This window comes from Manihot esculenta, chromosome 12, assembly GCF_001659605.2.
Source record: "Manihot esculenta cultivar AM560-2 chromosome 12, M.esculenta_v8, whole genome shotgun sequence".
Classification (NCBI taxonomy): domain Eukaryota; kingdom Viridiplantae; phylum Streptophyta; class Magnoliopsida; order Malpighiales; family Euphorbiaceae; genus Manihot; species Manihot esculenta.
Genome location: NC_035172.2, coordinates 2,747,639 through 2,761,305, shown reverse-complemented (window position 1 = coordinate 2,761,305; position 13,667 = coordinate 2,747,639). Strand labels below are relative to the sequence as shown.

The 13,667-nt window shown below is 24.7% G+C and overlaps 1 protein-coding gene across 1 annotated transcript; it reads right to left on the bottom strand.

Annotated features, from left to right (window-relative positions):
• Positions 1 to 8,945: 8,945 nt before the first annotated feature.
• On the bottom strand, positions 8,946 to 9,914 carry LOC110628619 (ethylene-response factor C3). The gene has a single exon (XM_021775391.2). The coding sequence runs from the start codon at positions 9,890 to 9,892 to the stop codon at positions 9,125 to 9,127; it is 768 nt and encodes a 255-aa protein (XP_021631083.1). The 5' UTR covers positions 9,893 to 9,914; the 3' UTR covers positions 8,946 to 9,124.
• Between the last annotated feature and the right edge of the window lie 3,753 nt (positions 9,915 to 13,667).

Genomic DNA, 13,667 nt, shown 5'->3' with positions numbered 1-13,667 from the left:
GAGCTAACTGAACAAGGGAAAAAAAAGAAGGAAATCTTTGTAAAATTCCAAATTAGATATTTATATATTTTCTACTTGAAATTATTTATTTTGGAAGAAAAAATTTCAAATAAATTTTTGTAAAATTTCAAAGAGATGCATATTTATATACTAATTAATTGTTATATTTATTTTTATGATTGAGTATAAAATAATAATGTATTTAATTTTTTTAGGATAAATATAAAATATAATTAAAATTACAATTTTATTTTACATAAAATAATTTATTTTTAAAGCATATTATTATATATTAAAAATATAATTTTTAAATAATTTTAAAATACTATTAAATTATTATTTAAAATTTTTCTAGTATAAAGATGGGAATGAATAATTTAAATTCATCCTTTTCTAGTATATCAAGAATAAATATTTGACACTCTTTCCATCTGATGAAGATTGTCTTATTTTAAAAGTATTCAAACTACAAGATTTTCTTTTACTTGTCCCTATCCTTTTTTTTTTCTCCCCCAAAAAGTAATAATAAAAAAAAACTTTGGACCATGAATTTTGATAACCTTGAAGTTTGAATTTGTAGGGTTCCTATGAAATTGCAGGTCCATTGTGGAAAGTTAATTTCCAATTTCATTGCACAGGATAATATCAATCTATATGCGACAACGACATACACTAAACGACAAATCTATGGCGGCCGCTAATGTCCAAATTTCCTCTTGTCAATTTTTTCTTTTTTGGCTTCTTGAAAATAACTAGAGCGGAAACCCTAATTAACCTGCCAAATATTAGAGACTGTTGAGTTTATTGAGGTTTAATTTTCTTTTTTAATTTTAAATTATAAAATAATTTGAAAGTGCGAAATCAAATTTATTTACTTATATAATCCGAATGTCTTCGAATTGTTTAATTTTACATTCGAAATTTGTAAAATAAAAGAGTGTTTTGGATAAATCATTAATTTCAAATTTACATACTTTTCAATTAAAATAAAAAAATCAGTTCACAGTTGTATTTCAAAAGTTCCTGCTTATCCACGATTTTTTAAGATTCCGAAAGATTGAACAAAGTTTGAAAATCAAACATTCAAGAATGGAAATGAAGAAAACATCATCGCGGATAAGCGTATAGATTTGTTTTTTGAACAAGAAAAATATCATCTTCACCGGCGAAGATGAAGATGATGAATACTTACTTGGGGAGAGAAGGAAAAAGCAGCCGCCCATTTTCACACATTTTCCTTAAACTTAGGAAGGGGAATCTCTATATGTATTATTTTGTTTTTCCAATTGTTAAGCAACATCGAGCATCAACGGAAAATTTTTTAGTGTTCAACGGCAAAACTCACATTCGATAAATTTCTGGCCACCGCTAGAGTTCAAATAGGAATATTATAAATGAATTAGATTTTAAAATTTAAAAATGCGAATATGAGACTCACCGTTATCGATATATAATTTATATAATAAAATATAATAATTTTTATTTATTTATAAATAATAAAAATTATATAATGAATCATCATTAAAATATAATTTTAACTAGTAACGTAAAATAAGAAATATATAATTTTTTTTAAAAACATGTACTTTCATGGGTATATTACACCTATGCATGAGTGATTTAGTGGGTCACAATCAGTAATTTTGTTTTACTTGTTTGAATTAGAAATTTTATAAAAATTTAATTCAACTTATTTGTTTTTTTAATTCATTTATTTGAAATAAAAAACTAATTTTAATGGTTTCTTATAAAATTAAAAGAGAATTGAAATCCAACTGTAGGATCTCTTGATTTAGTTATCAAATCTAATGTTATCTTAATTATAATGAAATTTCAGTGATGTTCTGAAATTCAAAATTAGTGTTTATAATAGTTGAGTGAGTTTGATCGAGAAGAGGGTCATCTTCTCCTTTTATTTACTTTCTTTTGTTTGCTAGTGACGCCTAGCAGCTTTTTCACTACAGTAATGCCCTTTTTTGTTAGATAGGTCCGTCCATGCAGAAATATCAATTTTCTCATCTACATCAAACGGTAGAATTCGGTCGATTCATTTATCATCATGCCGGGTCTTTGAACTCAAATGCGGTTCGACCCGCTGACCATTTGGTGGCCCACGTCTAGACTGACGGGTAGTCTTATCTAGGATCGTCTTGAAATTTGGGGCTGATCTATTCTTATGGGCTCTGACTCGGTTCAGAAAAGGGTGAGAGAGCCAACGGTTATCATTCAGTAACTAAATTTTCTTAATATTTAAATAATTTAATAAGAAACTATTGTAAAATATTTTGGAATTAATAATTATTTTAAAATTATTCTCAAATCTTAATCAGTCTCTCTTTGAATCAAACAAAGTTTCACTTGGTCATTAATTAGTCACTTTAAGAATAATAAGGGATAAGACTCTTTATTTATTGTTGAAAACAGTAATTTATTTATTATTTTAAGATTTTTATAACTATAATTATTTTTAAAATAATTAATTAATATTTTTTAAATATTTTTTTTTCAAATTCAAATCGTATTATTAAATAAATTCTATCAATGACCGAATCGAAATATCAACTCAAATTTAAAAATTAAATAATTATGCTTAATATTTTAAAACTAAACTTTTATAAAAAAATATAATAAAAAAATTTATTATTTTTATTAATGATATAACATAATATTTGCGTACAGTGTGTCATTTATTGTAATTATATGGCAATTTATTATAATCGTACGACCAGATTATATGATAAAATTTTAAAAATTTATGACTCTCAATCACTCAAATTGCATTCAATCGGTATATAATAGTCGGTGCTTAAATAATAAAAAGTTCGCTCATGTATTTAGTAGAATATCTCATAATATTTGAATATTATTAAAGAATATTATACAGCAGATCTCATTGCATCTACAATCACAACATCTCTTATTTTGAGTAATTTATAATTACACTTGCTGTCTTTAATAAATTTAATGATTTAAACATCAAAATGACTACTTATAAATATCAATTACATCACAATTTTTTTTATTAACCGACGATAATTATTTTATTTTTCATTACATCAATTAACATAAAATATAATAATATTTTTTTATTAATAAAAAAAATAAATGTCGATTCTTTGTAAATTAATTTTTTCTATGCTTACTCAAAAAATTTTCTCCTCCACGTTTATTGCCAAGCCTTAAATTCTCATTCGTTGTGGCTTGTGGCCACTCCAATTTATAGCCTGTGATCAGGTTGCTATACAATTTCTATTAAAATCTAAATTATATAATGATTATAATAAAACAAATATTTTTAATTTAATAATTAGATTTTAAATTAAAGTTTATATATAGTTATATAATTTTATTCCGTCGTAAGAATAATATACTTGGGTGATTTTTAAATCTACAATTTTTTGAATTTAATATTTTATTTATTTGTAGAAAATCATTTATTTTTAAAAAATATTTGTGGTAGAAAATATTTTTCATATAAAATATTTTTAAAAATTATTTTATATTGTACAGTTTTAATTTAAAAAATAAAATATTTTATTAAATTTATATATAATTATGTTATAAAATTTTTAAAATATAAAAAATGCCTTTTTTTTAAATGAAGCTATTTTTTTAAAATAATTTGTCTAAATTGATAAATTAATTATATATCATTAAGTAGCTAATTATTTCATGATGAATTTGTATTAAAAAGTAACCTTTATTAATTTTATAAATAATAATAATAATAAAGTGTATAAATAGGAAATATATTAAAAAGATAATATAAATTTATTATTTAATTTTATTAAGTATATTTCATTAATTTAATAAACACTATATTTATGAAATAGAGAAAATAGTTAAATTTATTAATAAAAAGAAGTTTCAAACATCTAATCCATCAAGGGAGTTTCATTCTTTTATACTTCCCTTTTTTTTTCTCTCTCTTTAAAATTTCATTTATTTATAGAAAATAATTTATATTTAAAAAATATTTTTTATAAAAAATAATTTATATCGAAAATATTTTCTGTAAAAATATTTTTTAATAAAATAATTTTTTTATTATTTAAATTTAATTTTAAAAATAAAATATATTAGCAAGATTTTTAAATTCCAAAAACTGACTCTCTTTTTATTTTTTAAAAAAAGTAATTTATTTTTTAAGTAATAAAATAATTTTTATTAATTAATTTTTTTAAATATCTTAAATATTAAAAAATATAAAAATATTTTGTTTGAAAAAAAATTGAAAAAATACTAAATTATCATTAAAAAAATAACAAAAGAAGGGAGAAAATTTATTTTAATTTTCTTTCGACCATGAACTTTGAATTTGTAGGGTTCCCATGAACTTGCAGGTCAATTATGGAAAGTTAATTTCCATTTTCCTTAGAAGGGATAATATTAATTTATCGCAAAAACGACATTCACTAAACGACAAATCTATGGCGGCCACTAATGTCCAAAATTCCTCTATACATTTTCCTCTTTTGCTTCTTCAAGATAATTGGATCAGATATTTCAGGAAACCCTAATTAACCGGCCAGAGGCAAAAATTAGAGACTCTAGAATTAAGCGAGGTTTTAATTTTCATAACTATAATTCAATTCAATTTGTTTTTTTAATATTTCTAATTTAAAATGAAAAATTTTAATTATTTTTAATTTAAATAATTCTCATTATAAAATAAATTAAAATTTTATACTTTTATAAAAAAATATTTAATTTATTTTTGAGAAATTATATGTACTCTTAATTATAATACAAAATTCTGTTCTATTTATGAGAAAATATTTAACTTTCACAGTTAATTTCTTTATATATTATTAATTTTTATTCTTTGGAAAATAAAAAATCAACCAAAAAAGAAAATATTCTAATTAAGAATCCAAAGATTTAGGGTTAGAATTTAATTTTTAATAAGCATTACCCAAAAAAAGGCAAATTCAATCTAAAACTAATAACCCTAAATCAGTCAGTCAAGTATTAAAGAAAAGAACATATTTGAATTTCCGAGTCAAAGTGATTATAGATCATAGATCTATATTTTCATGAATGGGGAAATATCAGAAGTCATTCACCAAAATGAATTCTTCTTCTTCTTCTTCTCCCTTACCTTTATTTTAAAATTCCTGCTTACCCAAGATGTCTAAACATGGAAGATTGAACAGTATTTGAAAAATCAAAAGATTGAATGAAGAAAATGATCATTTACTCAAGTTGTCAGCAGGAGAGAAGAACGAGTCTAAGCAGTTGAGTTTCCATCTGCTAGGAATCAGAAAATTTATATAGAGAGGGAGAGAACATGAAGATGATGAATACTTACTTGGGGAGAGAAGGAAAAAAAGAAAAACTCTTCATATTATTTAATGCAACTTGAAAGGAAGAGTAGTTCATCACCCCATTTTCACAGCTTTAATTTCCTTCAACTATGGAGAAGAATCTTGCTACATGTATATATTTTGTATATTCAATTGTTATGCTGTCATGCATCAATGGAAAATTTTGTACTTTCTAATGTTAGAAACCATATATGACAAATTTGTGGCGGCTGCGTAAAAGTATAAATTCATATATTTAAATCCTATCTTATTTTAAAAGTCAAATATGCGAATATGTGACTCACAGTTATCGATATATATATAATTAATCGTAAAATGCGGATTAATATTTTTTATTTAAAATAATATATTTTATATAATGAATCATGATTAAAATATACTTATATTTAATGGCTCGCAATTAATAATTTTAATTTAAAATTTTAAAAATTTGAAATTCAAATATCGGATTGTCTCAATTTAGATATTAAATCTAATGTAATTCTAATTCTAATCCAATTTAGTGATTTTTTTTTGAAAAAAATAAAATTGATTTTAACCTAAAAGTAAATCAATCAATTCTAATTGACTTAACTATTTTGGGGTCTGCATTTACTCATAGAGAACATATTTTTATTATATGAACTGTGGTCTCATAGGAAAAGGAGGTGACATAATTTCATAAACAAATTGAAAGTCACATTCAATAGATTTAGCAAACAGATATGATTAAGACAAGCACAATTTTTCTTAATCTGTAAAATAATTTAATAAGCAAAATTTTTATTTGTAAAATATTTTGGAATTTTAAAATTATTGTCAAACCTTAATTAATCTCCCTTTGAATCTAACCAAGTTTCAGTTGGCCATTAATTAGTTGTCGCTAGTCCGCTAATAATGGATGAATTATATATGATTATTTTTCTCTGTGATTAAATTAATCTAATTAACTAATCTAAGATGCTAATTTGATTTAATCGTTGAAACAGTAATTTAATTTGGTATTTTTAAATTTTATAATTAAAATTAATGTTCAAATTAAAACTCACTAATTAATATTTTTAAATTTTTTTATACTAAATTCAATGGTTAAATATATAGATACTTTAAATTACTCTATTGAACAATTAAATTAAAATCATTACATACTAAACATATGAAATAATAAAAATTGATGATCGCTGAATCACTGGCAATTTAAGACATAGTCGAACTTTTCTATGATAGTCAGGTTCAAAATTCATCAAAATTTATTACACAAGCGGATCTATTAGCGCGTGATCCCATCCCCCGATCAAGTAGGCTGCACCGATGGAAGTCCAGAATTTATCTTAGGGGATTCAATTTATTTGACGTGGTGAAAATATGAGAACAAATCTAGTTATACCACGACCCTATCAATATGAGCGCCGAAAAAAAATTAAATGGTCGCTTGACAATAATGAAAAAATAAACTCTATATAACAATGACATGTGATACTATAATAGAGTAGCGATTATATATACGTCATTAGAAAATAAAAGGAATAACACGTCAACCATTCATAAACTAATCTGAAAAATTATACAATGCAAATTAATTATATCATTTATAATTTATAAGAAAGCAAAAAAAAATTGTATTCTTTAATTTTAATAATATATCAATAAAAATATCACATATACGTACTTTCTATTTCTTTTATTTCATGTTTTACTTTCTAATTTTTTAATAAATTATTTTTTCAAGAAAAAAAATTTACTTTCAAAATTTTGTCCCGATTAGTTTTCGTAATTTCAATAATTAGTATGAATTTAAGTGCAAATGTACTTTGAACACGATTTTAATTTCTAAATAAATGATATATTTTTAGATATTAAATCAAATTAAATTAGATATTTTCATTAAAATTAATCCGTTCATTAAAATAAAGAAAATAAAAATCTCTTGATATTATTCACATTTCCTGTTCTAAAAGTATAAAATATTAAAATTATATATAATAATTAATACGAAACTATTAAATAATTTGAATTAATCATTTTAAGTAAAGTGAAAAAATAAGTTTAAAAGTTATTTAGATCAATTTATATCGGGTTATTTTAATATATAAATATGATTATAGGATTGCATATCATATCAAATTCTTTTTTTTTAAAAAAATCCATTTTAAGAAAATGTTATGATCAAATTTAACTTCTTGTAATTATGTATAATGTTTTTCCTGGATATTTAACTTGTAAAAAATTATATTTATCTACAAAGAACAAAGGAAATTTAACTTGTTGTCTAAGAAAATGTTATGATCAAATTTTATTTAACTTATAATAAAATTCTCCTTTATCAAATAAAAAAAAAATTGTCCGTACTTGTGAAATCGCATATTGTATGCACATTATTCATATTAAATAAATAAATAAATTTATTTATCTTATTCTCCTTAAGGTTTTTTTAAATATATCATCTGATTAAATTGAATTTAAATATATCACAAAATTAAAAAAAAATTAATATATCAAAATTGTCACTATAAAATATCTAAAATTTTATTATTATTCTTATTTTAAAAAAAAAATTATCCCACTAATTTATTAAAACTTTAATTATTATATTATAATACTAATATTTTCACTTTTATTGAACTTAATAAATTAAAAATCATTCTAGCTTATTATTCATTTTTACACATACAATATAATTTATTTTACCTATATATCTAGCTTATAAATAAAAAAATTTTTGTCCAATTGAAATTAAATCCCAGATCTCCTGGGTATGTAGAGTATTAAAAATTTTTATTTGACATGATTAATTTATTTTATAAAATAATTTAATTTTTTAATTAAAAAATATTTAAATATTTTTATTTCAAATAAAAAAATTGTTAAAAAAATCTATTAAATTTGGTAAATAATTACAACATAAGAGAAAAGAGAATGAACTCTGAATTTAACGTTATTCAACCGTTTAACCCTCCACTGTAAGGATCACAATTGGATTTATGAAAAAAAAAACCTAAAATTTAAGTGATAATTATCAACAATTATGATAATTTTTCTATTTAGATATAACATTGTTTTTGCTTCTCATCAAAATATTTATATAAATAGTTGTGTTTGGATAGAATTGAAGTTACCATGAACGTGGAGTGATGAATTCTACATGAAGGAGACAGCTACTGTTCTGTCCAGAAGAGAAAAAAAATGATAGATAATAATTAACACAAACTATATGTTTCATAATTCAATTATTATTCTTGTTTCTTTGCTTTGCTTTGCTTTCATAATTGCTAACGAGACATGTTATGCAAGAGTGGGACAATCACCCATAAGTTAAGGCCAAAACCCTATTCCTCCCTTTTCGTTAAACTATAGAAAATACAAATCAGACATGACATGACTTTCAAAATTCATGTTTTTTCTTACTCAAATTCTATAAATTTAATTAAGAGAAAACAGTAATATAAGATATTATGATGTTGACATGACGCAAAAGAATTACTGAGGTAAAAAAATAAGCCAGTTGTGCTGTTAGCATCATTCAGTTGTTTAATCTCCCACTTGTGTCTGAATCTTCAAAAGTTGAAGATGGTTATGAATGTAAATTTCAGATTGCGATTTGAGTTTTTTGGCTTAGTCGTTGGGTACAATAATTGATATAAAGAAGATAAAGCCATTGCCTTTTTTTAATAATTTTTTTTTCAAATAAACATATCCATTCTTTTTCCACTTTACAAATTCAGATCAAAATAACAAGGATTGACAGAGAAAGCTGGAAACCACAGATGAAAGAGAAAAGAAAATCAAGAAGAAGAAAATAATGGGTAAAAGAATTAGATTCACCATGGATTTGGACTTCCTTCACATGATGAGCTCAAAAGCTCTTCTAAATACTCAGCTCCTAAATCCTCTAATACCACCACATTCTTTGGCTTAATGTTTAACTCTTTCCCTTTACTTTTCTTGCTCGTCGATTTTCGTCTCATCGAGTGCTTTCTCTTTAACGCCACCACCGGCGAACACCCATCTTCACACCGATACTTAATGTCTTGAAGTGACTGTCTCACCGTCTCCACCGGAAAATTCAGTATAGCCATTGAACCTCGCATGGAAAATGCTGCTTGATCATAAGCTAAAGCGGCTGCCTCTGCACTGTCAAAGGTGCCTAACCAAACTCTGATGCCATTTCTGGTGGAGTCTCTGATCTCGGCGGCATATTTTCCCCATGGTCGCTTTCGTACTCCTCTGTAAGATTTCTCTTTCTTGATTGTGGAAACTGAAACTTCTTCTTGGGAAGTGAGATCTTCTTCTTTAGTTGCGGTGGTGGAATTGGATTCTGAAGATTCTTTCTGGTGTCCTTGAGCTACAACATCGAAGAGAAGCATATCTCCGGAGTCATTAGCTTCGAAAGGGAGAAAATTTGAGTGGTAAGGAAAAGATTCTTCCCAAGAAAGTGATGGAAAATAATCAAAAGAGAGGTCTGGTTTCAGGTATTGGTGGAAGAAAGAAGGCTCCTCCATCTGGGTTTTAATGGATTTTTCTTGATTTTTGAAGCTTGATGAGTTGCTATGATGTCGTGATGAGTGGCGTTCTTGACAAATTTTCATTACCTAACTCACCCTTTATATATAAGGAAAACTGGGGGCTACGGATATTGCCAATAAATTAAAAATAATTAAAATACTCAGAGTTTATATAACGATGGTCACCTGCCTTCTTGCACTTGGGTGAAGTAAAATTTTAAAAAAGAATAAAATTCAAAATTCATCGGGTTATTTTTCAGCAAATAGATCTAATATCGTAAATTCTAATTCGAGTACAAGATGCAGACCAGATCAATCATGAGCGCAGACTTAATAGAAGATAATTCAGCCCGATGATATGACGAGAGAGAAATAGCGGTTTCAGTCACTTCACAGTTTTATCAGACATGCAGACCGAAAAAAATTAAATGGCCGTTTGACATGGGGTGATTTGATGCTGTACGTATGAATCTGAATAACAAAAATAGATGATATTATAATAGAGATGCGATTAGACATGCTAACAGATAAAAAAATAAAAGGATAAAAAAAACTTTTCTTATCAATCTTACATATTTATTATAAATTTTATTTTTAAAATTTTAAAATATCGTATATCTTATAATAAGAAGAATAACTAAGAAAAATCATATTATATATTATGTTTAATGGCCTAAAGCATTATGTTTAATTTTGCTATTTCAAATTTTAAGATAATTGCTCTATTTAAATTTTAAATATTATGTATAATAATATTTCTAATTATAGAAATTTGAAAAAATATAGTTGATATTGAAATTCAACTTATTTTGTAATAAAATCTGCTAGTATTATAATTTGTAAATTTTTATATAAATAATAACCATATGTTATTTTATATTTTAACATGTTTCACTGTATAATTACTCTTGATGATTACAACTTTATAGAGGCAAAAAAATTTAGGTGTTCCTCTGTGGGTGGGGGCCACATTTGCTCACGTGAGTCAAATGACGCACGGCGGCGAGGTTGGACCCAAAAAATTGCTTTATTTTCGCTTCATCATCTTGCCTGAATGGGTATTTAATTCCTTTTTTATCCACGTGGCGCCACAAGCTGCACACGGTGGCATGATCTTCATTGTAAGCTTCTAGACAGTTAGCTTGACAGTTGAAAGTGGAACCGCACAGTCAGACATAGCAAAAAATTATTAAAAAAAATATATATATAACTTTTAATTATCATTAATGAAAATAGAAAGAAAAGGTGATGATTGAGTGAAAAGGTTATATAAAAATATTTTTATAGTAATATTTAAAACTTTTAAATATTATATTTATTTTTAGAAAAGTAATAAAATTATAAATTATGACTAATTATGAAAAGAAATTAATTATAGATTTTGAAGAGAGAAATTAATGAGTATGAAAAGGACATAGAGAAGGTGACGTATGAGAGCAGAGGTGTGAAATTCAGATACAGCTCCCTTCTCCTATGTTTTTAACTTGTTCAAACCGTTCAAGGTCTTTGGAATCATAGAAAGTCTTCCAAAAATAAAGGGTTTCGACAGTGCCTTTGATCACGACTGCTCTTTAATTACCTTTCACTTCTGCCACAATGATTTTAGCACTGTTTCGCATAAACTAATTCTCTTCTTCCATCTTATGAATTCATCAGTGCTTGATTGTGAGAAAAAATTTACAAAATTTTAAAAAATAATTAAAAAATTTTTTCATAAAAAAACTTTTCAACGATTAAGATAGATTTGTGAACGGGGTACTTTCCTGTTATAAAGAGAAAATAATTAAAAAAAAGAAAGCTGGAAAAAAAAATTAATGCAGACTATTAATGTCTTATTTAAAGATAGTCTAATAAAGGAATATAATTTTTGAGTAAAAAATTATTATTTTCATTTTGAATGACTAAAAAACTTTATACAAAATGGATATTTCAAAAGCTTGTTGCATTTATAGCTCTTAAAAGAATTTTTATTGCTATATATTAATGAAGAAATAATTAAATCATACTACGTACCAGCATTCATTATGAAAAATCATTGTTAAAATTAAATATTTTAAAAGAATTTCACCATTTTCTTTTATAATAAAACTTTTATTTTCTAATAATTTTCCATTATATGACAAAAAATATTATAGTATTTTTATAATTAAAATTAAATAATTATTTTAAAATATTTAGTTTATTATAAAATAAATTATTAGTACTTAAAGTATTTTATTATTATTTTAAATTAATTATTTATTATTATAAAATATATTATTTTTCATAAAAAATGAAAACTTTCAATTAATTTAGAAGCTTCTAAATAAAATGCAAAAAAAGGGAAAAGAAAAAGAAAAAGGAAAAAGGAGGGTGTCACGTGACAGAAACGATGGCTGCGGTGGTCCACCTACAAAGAAAGTGGGGCCCAGAAGGATAATCTGGTGAGAGTCATCAGTAATTTGACAAAAATTAGTAGCCATGCACTGCCTAACGATTCATAGCACATAGTCACTTCCAACGTTGTTAAAAAATTAATTAAAAAAATTATCATACTTAATTATTTTAATCTTAATTAAGCTTTCCACCAATGAATCTGTCCTGCAGCACACTCTCTTTTTAACTTATATGACCTACCTCTTATCAGAATTCAAGATTTCATCGTCGGGACGGTGCCGGCGCCGGCTCCAGAATCAACAGTCAATTCTATAATTGGCTATTTCAATTCGTCACATTAAAATGCCAACCACTTTTTCAGTCTACAAAAATTATTTTAAAGTTTCACTCAAATATTACTACCAAAAACCAAATTATTTGTAAATAAAATATTAACATTTAAATTAAAAATTGCAACTTGTCTTTGCCCAATCAGAAAATTTCCTAATAATTAGCATTGAAAACTTTAAATTTTTCAAATTTTAATATTATGATATTTAAAATATAAAAGGTTCATGAATCAAGCATCACATCAAAAATTTAGGGCATGTATAACGTGTCCAAATCCAAGATTATATAATTTATTTTTTGTTTTTGTTCTTTTGGAAAAATAAGGAAAAAAAAAAAAAGTAAGGAAGTTTGATCCAATTAGGGTTGAATGTTGAAGTCTATTTATTTGCAAGTTGGAATTTAATTACCAAATAAAAAGCAAGCAAAATGCATGCATCTTCATGAAATGTAGTACCTAGAAAGAGCAGAGAAATTCTCATTCCATCTTTATCCACTCAAGAAATATTAAAAATATTATAAAAAATAATTAAACTAGTTACAATTTTCATATTATTTGATGAAAATTATGTATGCATTAAAAATAACTAAACATCTTATTCTAATTAATTAATTAATTAACACAAAGTTAAATGGATTATAAGTATATGTATTAATTTTTTTTTGGAGAGATAAATACGAGTGTCTTTAGATTTAAAATATGAAGTTGTAATTTTAGGTTTGATATTATAAGATAAATATTGAATTATATTAATTATTATTAATTAAATATAATGACCGTCGGATTTTTAGTATTCGGACTGAGATCGAATCCTGAAGAATAATATAAGTTCAAAACCTATTAGAACCCTTTAAAATGGATCGGATCCTATAGAAGAATATAAACTCAAAACTTATTAGGACCCTCTAAAGCAGACCGTCTCTCTATCGCATACTTCAATTCGTAATTAAAGTAGACCAGACTGACCCCACATGCGAGCCCATTAGAAAATAGTTTAATTCAGTGATGTAATAAGAGGTAGGAGAGAAAATATGATCACCTTACAGCCCTATCAGTATGCGTATGAAGAAAATTAAATGATTGTCTAATAAATATGAGTACGCTGTTATATTTATATATACTGATTTAAATGAAAAAGACAGGTGATATATAATA

Excerpts from the sequence above, each read along its gene's own strand:
- LOC110628619 (XM_021775391.2), bottom strand. The coding sequence starts at position 9,892 with ATGAAAATTTGTCAAGAACGCCACTCATCACGACATCATAGCAACTCA.